General features: G+C 42.1%; 1 protein-coding gene across 1 annotated transcript in view; it reads left to right on the top strand.

Moving 5' to 3' along the window:
- The window catches only part of CANX (calnexin), a 41,243-nt gene extending 30,644 nt beyond the window's left edge, over positions 1-10,599 (top strand). Inside the window, exons 7-15 of the mRNA XM_019506168.1 lie at positions 1,003-1,195; positions 2,945-3,134; positions 3,675-3,788; positions 4,247-4,403; positions 4,852-5,067; positions 5,875-5,994; positions 6,097-6,244; positions 6,406-6,503; positions 7,408-10,599. Of these exons, the coding sequence (XP_019361713.1) occupies positions 1,003-1,195; positions 2,945-3,134; positions 3,675-3,788; positions 4,247-4,403; positions 4,852-5,067; positions 5,875-5,994; positions 6,097-6,244; positions 6,406-6,503; positions 7,408-7,461 (1,290 nt within the window). The 3' untranslated portion in view covers positions 7,462-10,599. The remainder of the gene's footprint in view (positions 1-1,002; positions 1,196-2,944; positions 3,135-3,674; positions 3,789-4,246; positions 4,404-4,851; positions 5,068-5,874; positions 5,995-6,096; positions 6,245-6,405; positions 6,504-7,407) is intronic.
- The last annotated feature ends 2,968 nt before the right edge of the window (positions 10,600-13,567 follow it).

Here is a 13,567-nt window from a genome sequence, read left to right as displayed (position 1 = left end):
CCCCCCCCCCCCCCCCCAACACACAACTGCCATCACCCCGCACTGCCGCAGAGCCATGCAGCTGGTCACAGGGCATAAGCAGCAGTGCAGTGGCAGCTGCTGCATGTAAGCCCTCCTTTCCACCCCCCCACGGGGTGGCACATGTGGCCCGCACACTGTGGTTGCCACCGCACTGCTGTGCCCTGCGCCACTTGCCCACAAAGCCGTGCAGGTGGCCATGGGATGGTAGTGCAGGGTGCAGTGGCAGAGTGCAGTGGTGGCCTTCATGTGTGGATCTCCTCTCGGGCCAGCTGGCATGTGTGTGGCTGGCAGAGTGGCACCCCTGCCCTTGCCCCCTGGGCCCACTCCTGGGAGTGGGCACAAGGGCATACACACTTACCTGCTGGGGTGGGGGTCAGTGTCTGTGTTTGCCTCTCTGTGTGGGTCTGGGGAGCTGCTGTGAGGGACATCAGGAGGGCTGTTGAGGCTATGGGGGGAGTGCAGGGCACCAGCAGCACTGGGGAGGGCTGTGGGGAGCCTTTAATTTTTTTATTATAGATTTTTGTGTTTTAATTGGGGAATTTTCATTTTTTAATCAAAGAACCAGGATCCTTGGTTATCACTACTCTTATCAGGTAATGGATTAAGTGTTTACCTTTCACACCTCTAACTTCACTATTGCCAGCTACTCTTCCTGACTTCAAGTGAACTAATAGGAAAAAGTTCTGTGCTCTAAACTAGACCCTGTGTTTGTCTCATTTTTAATTTTGCCTGCTTCTAGTGGTTGGACAGGACAAATGTCTGCATAAAAATGTGAAAACATGGGGACCAGTTATATCTCAAGAGGGAGCTGGACTAGGTTGACTCTTCTACTTAAAATGCCTGTGATTCTAATAAACTGTCTGATTTAATTGAGAGAGCATCAACTTCTTTAATTTAGTTATCAGCACCCCATGCTAAACTTTTAACCCATTACTTTGAAGTTACTCCAACTAAAATTTCTTTTTTCTCCTTATTTAAAAGGATCAATTTCATGACAAAACACCCTATACAATCATGTTTGGTCCTGATAAATGTGGAGAAGACTATAAACTGCACTTCATTTTCCGGCACAAGAACCCCAGAACTGGAAAGTATGAAGAGAAGCATGCAAAGCGTCCCGATGCAGATCTGAAGACCTACTTTACCGATAAGAAGACCCATCTTTACACTCTTGGTAAGGAACTGGTAAAGCTTGTTGGTATCAAGGCAAGTGGAGTGGGGAGGGGGAGCTCTTTTGGAGAGAAGGGTGGTGCAAGGAGCAGATCATTGGAGGCTCTTTCCGTGCAAGAAACCATGGAGTAAAGAGCACATGCTGATGAAACTCTGACCTTTGGTAAAGGAAACATGAATTGGTAAATTTATATTTAAATACAGCATGCGCTCAGTTACTTTGTAGATTATTTGGGCTATAATAATAATAATAAATATAGTAACACTATATCTGTATTACTCTTTTAACAGTAAGCTCTAAAAATTGATAAGGGGTAGGGAGGGGGTTTGTAAAAATGTTGGATCACTCTTAAATTTTCATTTTCCTGTCCCAGGCCAGATGTAGAATATGTGGTTCCTTGCAGACTAGATCCAACTCAGGGCATGGGGTAGATGCAGTGGCAGCGCCAGCTCCTATTGCATGCTGCATGTCCAGTGCTGGAGCAGGAGCTGCTGCTGCTCCTTGCATTTTCATGCTGGGGTTGCAGCTCTGGCTTCAGCATGGAGGACACAGCAGTGACAGTTTTGGTTCTATGTCTAGCACGCGGTCGCAGGCAGGCAGCAGAGCCAGTGGCTGCGGGCTGTTGCAGTGGCAATATGTGAAGAGGCTGGAGGGTGACCTAGGGTCATCAGCCATTGCTCACCCTCCTGCCACCAACCACTATGTCCACTGGACCTGGACTCTGCAACAGGGCCCCCACCAGCTGCACTTCCCAACTTCCTGTGGCCCATCAGTAGCCCAGCTGGTCAGACACAGCAGCTCCATGGGCTGTATGCTTGATACCTCGCTCTAGAAAAAAAAGTGTTTCTACCTGACTTCCTGCCCCTTGGGCAGGGGGCTGGACCCGATGATCTTATAAGGTCCCTTCCAGTCCTAATGTCTATGAACTATAGTGTGCATGTGTTTGCTCCTGTTTTGCCAGCAGCTCAATTTTGATTTGGTCTTTATGTACATTTTAGCCTACTGTTGTAAACTCAAGATTCTAAGAGATTGTAAAATCAGGTGGAGAAAAATCCACTAGAAAAGGTGGGTCAGAACATTGATTTATAGTAAGTACGTAAAGGCTGTTAGCTAAACTTCCTTTCAATGGATCGGATACTGCAGTATAGCATAGCCTAGTACAGTGGAGGCCCACCTTTTGTGGCAGGTGTGCCACAAATTAGCCCTGTACCCTTCCCCTTCCTTTGCCTGATCCACTTCACAGCTTTCTGTTCCCAACTGTGCTACCTGTCTGAACTCCTGCTTCCTGCCCTATCTGCTGCTATGTTGCCTGTCCCTACTCTAACCTGTGGGGTGCCACACAGTGTCTGTGCCACTTGTAGAATTCATGCTGCAGGCTGGCCAACACAGGTCTAAAGCATCAAATTTTGGCTTTTGGTATCTGGAAAAAAGTTCCTTTTTTACAAGCAGTGTAATAGGGAAGAACACAACTCTCTTTCTGATGTAACAGATCACTTTTTAGATGAGGTAGGCATGTGGAGTAGGACTCTCCATAACTAAACATTTTAAGATGAGTTTAGTTCCTAGGTTTATTTCCCCTTGGCATTACTACTTGTAGAGGTAGGTTCAGTCACAATAATTGTCTTTAAAGTTTGAAGTTTGGGGAAGGATGGTGTAGAAAGGGGGAAATGGCATCTTCTGGACTCCTTTTTTTCCCCCTTCTCCTTTTTTATTGTAAAAAGCTCCAACAGATTTTGTTCCCCTTTCTTCTAGTGCTGAATCCTGATAATAGCTTCGAAATTTTGGTTGACCAAACTGTTGTGAACAGTGGGAATTTGCTGAATGACATGACTCCTCCTGTGAACCCAGCCAGAGAGATTGAGGACCCAAATGATGAGAAACCAGAGGACTGGGATGAAAGGCCAAAGATCCCAGACCCAGATGCTGTTAAACCAGATGATTGGTGAGTAGCTGAGGAGATGAATGTAGCCAGATAATGTGCAAGTAACTAGTGACTGCTTTAAATCTGCAGTTGGTGTGGTATAGTTCTGTGGTGGTTTTGTGTGTTGGGGGTTTTTGTTTGTGGGGTGTGGGTGGTGAGGGGGTTGTTTTTTACCTTCTCTCACTGTAGCCAGTTGAGATTTGAGTACAAGTCTAACATTCCAGACCTGTTCAGCTGTACTGGCTGGCAGGTGATTTGCAGATTGAATGCAGGCTGTTTGGGGGAGGGGGTGTCACAGTTGAACTGGCTTACTTGAACAAGTGTGGTAACTGATCTTTTTCGGTCAAGTCCCTTGCTTAGCTGTGCGCGTGCTTCCTTTGATCAAGTGTGGTATGGCATGTTACAACATGACAGTTCTAGTCCACGGGAATCAAACTGCTTAGATCTGAAATCTGTTTAGTTATCTGTAGCATTAGTGTGTTAAGAGCTCTGATCAGTTCCTTTTTAAGTGAAATGTTTTTGGCGTAGAGTAGACAATAGAAAATTTCCGTCTTCTTCAAGGGATGAAGATGCTCCTGCAAAAATTCCAGATGAAAATGCTGTGAAGCCAGAGGGGTGGCTGGATGATGAACCAGAATATGTAGCAGACCCTGATGCAGAGAAACCAGATGACTGGTATGTTGACTGTGGCTAGACTCTGATTTGTCTGTCTTTGTATAATGGGTAATTGCTGTAGCTCAGGTTACCGAGTAGGTTTAAAAACCCAAAGATATTGGGGGTCAGGAGCATAACTGTGCTTGCAAGTAACTGTGCGCTAAATAAACTGATAGGGAAGCTGGTTATTGCAGGCTAGCATAATTTAGGATGTGCAAAGCAGTAGTAGTAGTGGAACACGGAGCTGTTCTCCTGCACTATCCTTCAACTGTCTGATCTTACACCCAAAATTGGAAGCTCCTTAAAGGCTGTCTTTCTGTCTACTGTTAGATCCATGTTGGGTCCATCCATGGATCTGAGCAACACTTTTTAAAATACACACTCCCCACTTATTCAGCAAGGATATGGCCTTTGGAAGGAAACAGACCTTTTTCTTTCTGTTGAGAGACTTTTTTTGAAACTGAGGCTTTCATTCCCAGGGATGAGGATATGGATGGAGAGTGGGAGGCACCTCAGATTGCAAACCCCAAATGTGAGTCAGCCCCTGGTTGTGGTACTTGGCAGCGTCCTGTGATTGATAATCCCAACTACAAAGGCAAATGGAAGCCTCCTATGATTGATAACGTGAACTACCAGGTAGGTCTGAAGCTTGTGCAGAACTTTCTGGCCAGTGTTGGAACGTTTTTACTTTTAGATGTACTAGTTTAAGAAATGCAGAATGTTGGAACTTGTGTCTCTCAAAACAAGTGGCTAGAACTGCCAGTGTCACTTTTTTGTCCTTGTGCCTTTTTTAAATTGGCTTCACTTGGGGAAGGCCCTTTCACTGTAGTGGATTATCCTGGACTGCAGCTTTTACCCCTTCTAAAATAAAAATCTTTCTTTAAAAAGGGGAGGGGCAGGATATGAAGCGGGAGAAGTACATGAGGGTGTCTTTTGTGAGAATAAGATAAAATTGAACAAAAAGTAATTATGGTCCTCCCACCTCCCCTTGCCCTCCCAGTCTTCCAACCCAAATTGGGCTGTTTTTGATGGAAACTTTTGTCTTGGTGTGTGATACTGAATCTTTTGTCTATTTTTTTTCCAGGGGATCTGGAAACCTAGGAAGATCCCAAACCCAGACTTCTTTGAAGACTTGGAACCATTCAAGATGACTCCTTTCAGTGCTGTGGGACTTGAGCTGTGGTCAATGACATCTGACATTTTCTTTGACAACTTTATTATCTGTAATGACCGAGCAGTAGCTGATGATTGGGCCAGTGATGGGTGGGGTCTGAAGAAGGCAGCTGATGGTGCTGCTGAGGTGAGGAGCAGAAGCTTAGCTTTTTTTATAAATGAATACCAACTATATGCTTAGAGTAGCTTCTGTCAGCTTTGCAGGCTGGATTTCGATAGATCCTGGTTTTTTGGATACAAGAACATATCCAATGAATACATGTGAAATGAACCTAATTAGAGCTGTGATAGCTAATTAAGCCCATCACTTTTATCATGGATGCAATGACTCCTAGAAGCCTTTTTCAGTAGTTACAGCTTCTTAAGTTCCTTTCCTACAAAACCATGCTGATGGCCTTTTTTCATAAGATAATCTCGAAACGAATACAAATTTCTGTAAATAAATAGTGCTCTTGAAATAAAGATAACTATAGGTCACCTGTTGTTTCAAAATTAGGCAATCTTAAATTGTGTAGCTTGATCCAAACAAAACTTCTTAAGTATCATGGACTTCTGTTGTGAATGTAATGATTTAAGGTGTTTCCACGTAATACAACTTTTCATGCTATTGGAACTATGAGTGTAGGTTTTAGCCATCCTCCCAGTTCATGAACATTCATATATTAGACTCTTTAGATTAGATTAAGGCATGCAAATACTCTTCCACAGAGTTGAATTATGAACAATAACATCGTTCTTAAAATGGCTGTTTACACAGAAAGCTTACAAAGACTTCCAGTATCAATGATGGCAATCTTCTGAAGCTGTCCCTAACTGGAATGTCTGAATCTATGGTTGCTAGTCCTCCATGGATAGCCATGTAACTCTTTTTTCTCTACGGAAGTAAAAGCTAAATACAAGTGTTTGGGATTTCTTTTCTTTTTTTATTTTGTAGCCTGGTGTTGTGGGCCAAATGATGGCAGCTGCTGAAGAACGTCCTTGGCTCTGGGTAGTCTACATCCTAACTGTGGCTCTGCCTGTGTTTCTTGTTGTCCTTTTCTGCTGTTCTGGAAAGGTATGTACTTTTCTTTCTAGGCTTCAGAGAGAAGTTTAGTTCAAGATGTTTTCCCCTTGTGGAAAGTGGTTCACCATGAGACTTTTTTCTGTCCGCTTTTAGAAACAGCCCAGTGCTGCAGAATACAAAAAGACTGATGCTCCTCAGCCTGATGTGAATGAGGAGGAAGAGAGAGAGGAAGAAAAAGACAAGGGGGACAAGGAGGAGGAGGAGGAGGAAGAAGAAGAAGAAGCAAATGAAGAAAAGCTGGGTAAATTAAATTCCTGTCTGGAATCATTGGGAAATCCAGTACTGGTTTTCTCTCTCATCTTGAAAGTAAAATGTGTTGGCAGATGTTAATGTAGGATTAATGGCAAGTCATTTAAAATGAGTGAATATTTTCTAGAAAGGCTTTTCTTTTTTTCTCTTTAGAAGAAAAGCAAAAGAGTGATACTGAGGTGGGAAATGCTAGTCAGGAGGAAGAGGAGGAGGAGGAAGAGGAGGAAGAAGATAGAAAACCTGCATCAGAGGTAAAACATCTTGGAGAGATCTCTTCAAATACAAATGAATCCTGTAAGTTAGTGGTGTTCAACCCCTACCCCATAGGCCAAATCTGGCTGGTGGGGTTCCCCACCAATCCCTGGGGAGCCTTATAGGCCATGGCCCTGTATGCTAGCTTAGGTGTGTAGGGTGGCACAGAGCCCAATCCTGGCATGAGGAGGTTTGTAGGGTGGGTGGCATTGGATCCCTGGAGCCCGATTTCCCCCCCCCCCCACGGAGGGCAGGGCAGGGTCTGATCTGGCCATGCATTATTCATTTAGCCCACAGGGCCACAACACAGTGAGCACCACTGTTCTTTAAGTTGTAGCTCTCATCTCTGGTGACGGTACTTTAACTAGCTGTCATTTTAAAAAAACTAAACCCAGGATGTGGTACTTTCCTACTGATATATAAACAAGCTAAAGTTCAGGACAACTGCTTGGAATCGAATTCTGTAATCAATGTGCAGCAGAATACTAGCAGAATAGGGTGGTTTAGAGGGTCTTTTCTAGAGATGAAAGAATAGTCAAGCCTTTCTGTATGATTTGGAGTACAGACTTTCAAAGCACTTGGCATTGGCCTGATAATCTGTACCACCACCATTCTCTGCAATGATGTCTACTATACTGATAGACAGGAGGGTGGAAAACACTTATTGTTAAGTGCTCTTGTCTATAACGCTAACTTCTATATATAGACCTTGAAAAGTGGATTTGTATATCAAATCTTATCTTTTTTTTTCATCCAATACAAGCATCTCTGATTGTTCAGTTCGTTTATTTTCCAATTAAGATCTCAATAGTTACAGTTAGCAATTTCTAATTTAACAGAAAATACAGAAGAGAAGACCAGAAACTTCTGACATTTTGAGAAATGTTGTCTTCAATCTTGCAGGAGGAAGAAACTGTGAATAGATCGCCCAGAAACAGAAAGCCAAGGAAAGATTGAAAAAATCATAAGAACTTGATCTCAGTTTTTTTCCCTCCCCCCTCCCCTGCCCCTCAATGTGGTTCTGGGAGAGGACCTTGGACACCTTACATTGAAACTTGGACAAACCTCAAGACTTCACCATCCACAGGTTCCAGTCAAACACTATCCGGTGTAACAGTGTCTAGCAGTAAAATATTTGCAATCATCTGTTTTAAAGAGCATCATTCCTATAGAAAGAATGCAGTTAACATCATGGGCTGTGGATTTTGGATTGTAATATAAAACTAACCTTTTTTGTTTTGGTTTTAAGTATTTTTTTTGTTGTTGTTTTTCATTTCATTTTAAATAGATTGGTAGGATTTCACTGGTCTCAACCTTGGCTTAATTTACTGTGTTAATCAGTGAGAAGTAACAGCAAAAATCTAGAAAAATGCTAGGCAAGTCAAAATTCAATTTTATAACTAATGGATTTTTGATTGTTTTTTTTTTTTTTTTTACAAATATGGAGATTCTTAAACATACCAATGTCTGTATTTCCCTAAATTTGATAATCATATTTGAGCAAAGGTGGTCAGTGTGGCTTTATAGCTTTCTTACCCTCCATAAAGATATTGTGGTGGGAGGGAGGTTAAATCCATGTACATATGTAACCAACCAAACTGTTTATACTCCAGCTTTTTGGGGGGTTGAGGGGAAAAAGCCTAGTTGTCCCACAAAATAAAGATGCTCCCTATGGCTGCTGCCTGTTTAGCTGTTCATAATTGGCCTAGAAGGTGAGGGTGGGTCCTTTAATGTGGTACTTAATCCTGCAGGCCTCACAGAGGCTGGATGTCTGGTTTCTTTAGTCCTTGAGGGGTTTCTTTCTCAATAGGGCTGTTCTTCTTACTGTTTCCTTCCTTCTGTCCAGCCTCCCACCCCCGCTTTCTCTGCTACTATGCAGCTTTGTCAGAGTGCAGCTTGGTTTCCACTGCTGAACAGTAATTCAGGCTCAGCTCCTCAAACTTCTGTTTTTTTAAGCTAGGCTCACTCCTTTCCAGGATCCAAATGCTGGATAGGACAGTGTCCCTAATTGTTATTGTTGTCACTGTGTAAACTCCTGCGAACAGGAAGGTGGCTGCAGAATAGGCAGGTTGGACTAAAGTCTTTTATTAAAAGCAAGAATTACAGTATTTTGTAGATGGAAGAAGGAGCATGTGGAATGACTGGTGTGTGTAACTGTTTAAGTCTCTTATCTGCTCTTCATGTAACAGTTGCATCCTAAATTATATTGTGAATGTAGGGCGTTCCAATTCCAGCTGAATAAATTTTTTTAAACGCGTTGTGTCTATTATACTATATATTTCTATTTGTTTCCTGTGGAATACATGGGAGCAGAGCATACCTCGAAGACCAATACCTTTTTATTACTCTTTACCAAAATATACTGGGACAATGGAAGGTTAGATGTCTTACTGAGATTTGCTTCTGCCTTTTGGTTAGAATAGTTAAGTGTCCTAACTCCTATTCTCCTTGCTTTGAATATAAACACTCCAATGTTTCCATTGGGTGGGAGGGTAATTGGGTGTGTTGTAGAGAAGAATTAATGATGAGGTAAACATCTTTGTAGTAAAGATTAATGCAAAATAACTTGCATTTAAAAAGAAAAGCTCTTGCTGCCTGTATTCTGTGGTTGTCAAGCTGAAATATCAGTGACATGAATGCATGTCAGGGTTTCTTGAAGTGTCTGCAATGTACAAATAAAACATTGTAACCAAGATGCTGAAATCTAAATTTTATTTCCATTCTGGGACCATTGGCTTGTAGAATCCATGTTTTTCCCCAATACCTGGTTATATGTCGCGTTTACCTCCAAAGTGGCTTATACCTCAGCACTGGAGTATGTTATGATTTAAGTGTTGCTATTGTTTTGTTCTCATGATAGTAGCTTATTTTTTATAAAGGTGGTTCATGACTTTCTATTCCTACCCAAATGGCCTGGCCAGCTTTTTATAGATGGCCATAGGTTAGCTACTTTCTTGAGCACAACACAGGTCTCTTTTTCTTTTTTCTTTTTTTCTAAATGATTTGATCTATATGCATATTGCTTTAACTACGCTACCCTTTTCACTTTCTGTACACACACTCAATTCCAAAATACTTCTAACAAAATTCTCATGTGCTGCTTAAAACAGCAACTATGAAATAATACTGCATTTAAAGCTGATTCTAAAATGTTCTGCTTCAACTAGATCTCCTGAAATAGTCTTGTCTGCATGTCTTGGTTTTCTTTTGATACTGTAATATGACACTTAAATAGTCACTACAATAAATGGTGACTTCACAATGCATTTAGAAAAACTTAAGTTTGAAAGATGACTTTGTTCTGGGTTTTAAGTCTGGGTTACAGTTTAACAGGTTGTCACGTTAACTGTCAATTTTGAGTAAGGAAGAAGACGTATATAGTAAGGGTAGCCATGTTCCCTAAATACTGAAAGTCTAGTTATGACGTAAAGCAAAAGTTGGTCTGCATATAAAACTGAATTCAGTCTTAACTTTGTTGGACAATGTTCTTTTAGCAAAATATTGACAGTGGATGTTGGTGTCTGTTTTTACTTGGCATTTTTTTGCCTTCTGGAATAAGTATGGGAGTGCTGTAAACTAGCTCTCTTAGAGAATTATGAACAGTAAAAGAGGTGATAGAAATATAGCAAACTTACTAACCTTCTGGTAAGAAATATGTAAATTGGTCTTTCAGACTAGTTATGTTAATTCACTGGATAACCAAATAGAAAGTGCATTGTACAATGCATTGTTAATGTCTAAATTTGGATTTCTGGGTTGGAGGGGGATGTTCTTACAGAAGTATTCACTACTGGTAAAGGTGTTCTGTCTCCTCTACATATTGCTCCACTTAGTCTGTGGCAGCAAACTTGGTGCTAGTGACCAGTTTCTCTGCACCCCTCTGCCTTCCTCTAATATGTTTGTTTCTAAATGCCAGTATTGCCTCGATGGTTTTCAGAAGCAAAATCCTCAAGTGTTACTAAAAAAAACTGTGACTTCTCACAGAAAAGACCTGTCTGTTCATTTAAAAATTAATTGTAGATGCAGTATGCATATATAAATATTGGATAAATTATAATGTAAGTTTACTCTGATTAATAAAGAAACTTAAATCTATTCAGATTTGCTTTGTCTACCTGGCTTCTAAAACATCTAAAAGGTTTTGTGTGTTTTACCTTCCAGCATGAAGGTGATGGAAGTGGTAGCTCTCAAGTGGAATGCAGTGTAGGTTTGATCTGTGGCTTTTTTTTCTTGCTTTCTTTTTTTAAGAGGGGTTTCTAGAAGAAGGCACCAATTAAGGCAAAAAAACTTTTGGTAAACTTTAAGTAGATTTTTGTGCCCTCACCTACCACAAAATTAACGCTTGATTTAAGGTAAAAGTTCACGAACCTTCATGCTTCATTTCATTTTAAAGTATGAGCACTCCATTGCATCTGTCTTCTGTGTTCACAGCTAAAAAGCTGTGAATGCTAAATAATGTATCTGTTAAATTGACACTTTGAGCTGCAAAGACTAATACTTTTTCCTTTAAGAGGAGAGAAACCTAAAGTCCTTTCAGTGTGTATTTTTAAGATTAGCTGATGCCAACACCAAAGAGCAGAGGAAGTCAAAGGAAAGTTATTTTAAAAATAGGGTTCTTAGAGAGATCAAGTACTGGTGGTAGGCCCCTTCCAGGTGTTGACTTGTGGCTCAGCTCCCCGAGTAGATGAACACTGGCTTTCATAGCCACTCTGCAGTCTCACTTACTGTAATTTGTAGTGGGGTATGAACTGGATATTAAGCTCTTGATTTGGAGAGTAAGGTTGTACTCCTGTCTCCACCTACATGGTTCTAACCTACATGGTGGATCTTGCTCATGATTTGGTGGTAAACTTAGGTCCCTGTTGTACATTAATGTATTATGCAATTAACTGGTCAATTTTGCAACTAATTTAGACTAGCTGCAGGTGCCAAGTAATTATCGCATCACATGATAAAATGACTATCTAGCTATAAAGTTTAGTGCTTGACAAATGTGTAACAACTCTCTAACTGGTTTCTATCCAGCTTTTATTTTGAAGGTATAGCAGGGCCCTTAGTTAATATGAATGCAGTAATGTTGTGTTTGACAAACTGCTTTAATCTAGGAACATTCTGAGGAAGAGCTGGGTAAAGAGAAGGTGGTGAGAGACTTGGACTTAGTTCTGATTTTTCCCTTTGGGCGGGTTTGCAATACACCCTATTCTCGTTCAGACTTCCATACCATTCTCTTAGTTCTGCTGTCAGGTTGAAAATGTCTTAAATGGGTTTGAACCAATGAAAAATTACAGAAACTTGGCCACTTGCCTATACAGTTTCATATTTTATAACTGGATTTTTTTTCCCTCACTTGCTCAACATCAGCACAGTCTTTGGACTGTCTCTCCCAAAGGGGTCTGAGAGGTCTAAGAATAGTCATTGCTGCTGTACTTGGAACCCAACATTTTACTCCCCTGTGACCTGAGTCAGCAGGAGTTGCTGGCTGGTCACACCCTTCTTAACAGATGGGTGAGCAACAGCTGTGGTGGTGGGAGTTTATCAAGTGACTGGAATTTTTGTTGTCCTTTTTGGTGGCTCCTAGAACAAAATTAAAAATTGTAGCATGGACTCTAAATCCATATAAAAGTTTTAGCTGATGCATACTTGATATGCAGCTCAGTTTATTTAAGCATTGCTGACTTAATGTTGATTTTTATTTACTTTTTTTTTTATTTTTATTTTTTTGAGCTCTGTTGGCTGCCACTCCTGCCACTTTCCCTCTTTAGAGTCTGTTTTGTGCAATTTGTGGAGTTTGCTTGTACTTCAGTCTGTACCACTACTCCTTCTCAAAGTCAGGTAACTTTCCCATTTATAATTTACTTTCCCAAGGAATGGTACAAAGTCACTTTTTCTTAGCAGACATGATGACTATTCCAAAACTGCTGGACTGAAGTACTTGTGACATGCTGTGCCAAGAACCCTTAATGGTAAATACCCATATAAAAAGCTACCACTAGGGTACAGCAAAGGATGCACAAACTGCCACCTGCTCATGCCTCCTGGGTGTTGCATTAAAATGGGAGTGTGAGCAATGACCTGATGCAGGAAGCACTTAGGAGAAGGCAGGCCCTGAGTGAGACCTACACTCATGTCACAGTCATTCCTGGCTCATCCAGGTGAGTGGGCCCAGCCCTTGAAGGAAGGTACACTTCTTTCTTGCCTCTGTAAAACGAGCCGCTTCCCAGTTAAAGCTAAAAACAAGCATTAGTTTAGGACTCCCCTTTCCTAGGCTTGGGGCAGAACAGTGGGTTGCTTCACTTTTTTCCCCAGCTGAAAGAGGAGGATGAATGCTTTCAGGACCCCTAGCAGAGAGATCGTCTTTTATTAGACTAACACTTTGCAAATAAATCCCAAAAAAACTTTAATTGCAAGGATCATGGCTTTGCTTTTATTAGAGCAAAATTTTGCAACCCCTCCCCCCATTTTAATTGCAAGGATTAAGGCTGGATTGTGTTGTTGTTCTTTTGGGGGGGGGGGCAAAAGCCTTGACCCTTGCAATTAAAATTTGGGGTGGGGTTTTTTTTGTTTTTGCAAAATTTTGCTCTAATAAAAGCAAACCCTAAACTTTAAGTGCAAGAATCAATGCTTTGCTTTCCTCTGTTCTACGGTTTTTTACTTTTGTCCTCCCCAGGGACTCGTTACAGAGTTCGTTTACAACCAGAGTCGTTCTGCTCCCCATTCCCCGTACACCCTAGGTGTCAATCAACTCTCGCCTCGCCATGCGGGCCTCCTTATTGGCCGCTCACGGTCCGCCTCGCTCCTTCCCCCCCCCAATGCCTTTTAAACGGTCTTCGGCGACCCTCCTGGCGGAAGCGACGCCCCTTTTTCCGCTCCGCCGCCCTCTCATTGGCCCCGCCCGCTGCCCATCCGCCGCCGTGACGCGACACCTCCCCCCACCCAGGAAGCCCCGCCCCCGCCGCCTGAACTCGGCTCTTGAGGGGAAAAACAATTTCAAGATGGCGGCGGCGCGGACAACAATGGGGCACCGGGGGGCCCGCGCCTGAGGCCGGCAGGGGAGGAGGCGGCG

Source organism: Gavialis gangeticus, unplaced genomic scaffold, assembly GCF_001723915.1.
Source record: "Gavialis gangeticus isolate Ggan-Ray unplaced genomic scaffold, GavGan_comp1, whole genome shotgun sequence".
Lineage (NCBI taxonomy): Eukaryota > Metazoa > Chordata > Crocodylia > Gavialidae > Gavialis > Gavialis gangeticus.
Note: the sequence above shows the minus strand (reverse complement) of the source record. Positions and strands in the feature narration are given on the sequence as shown.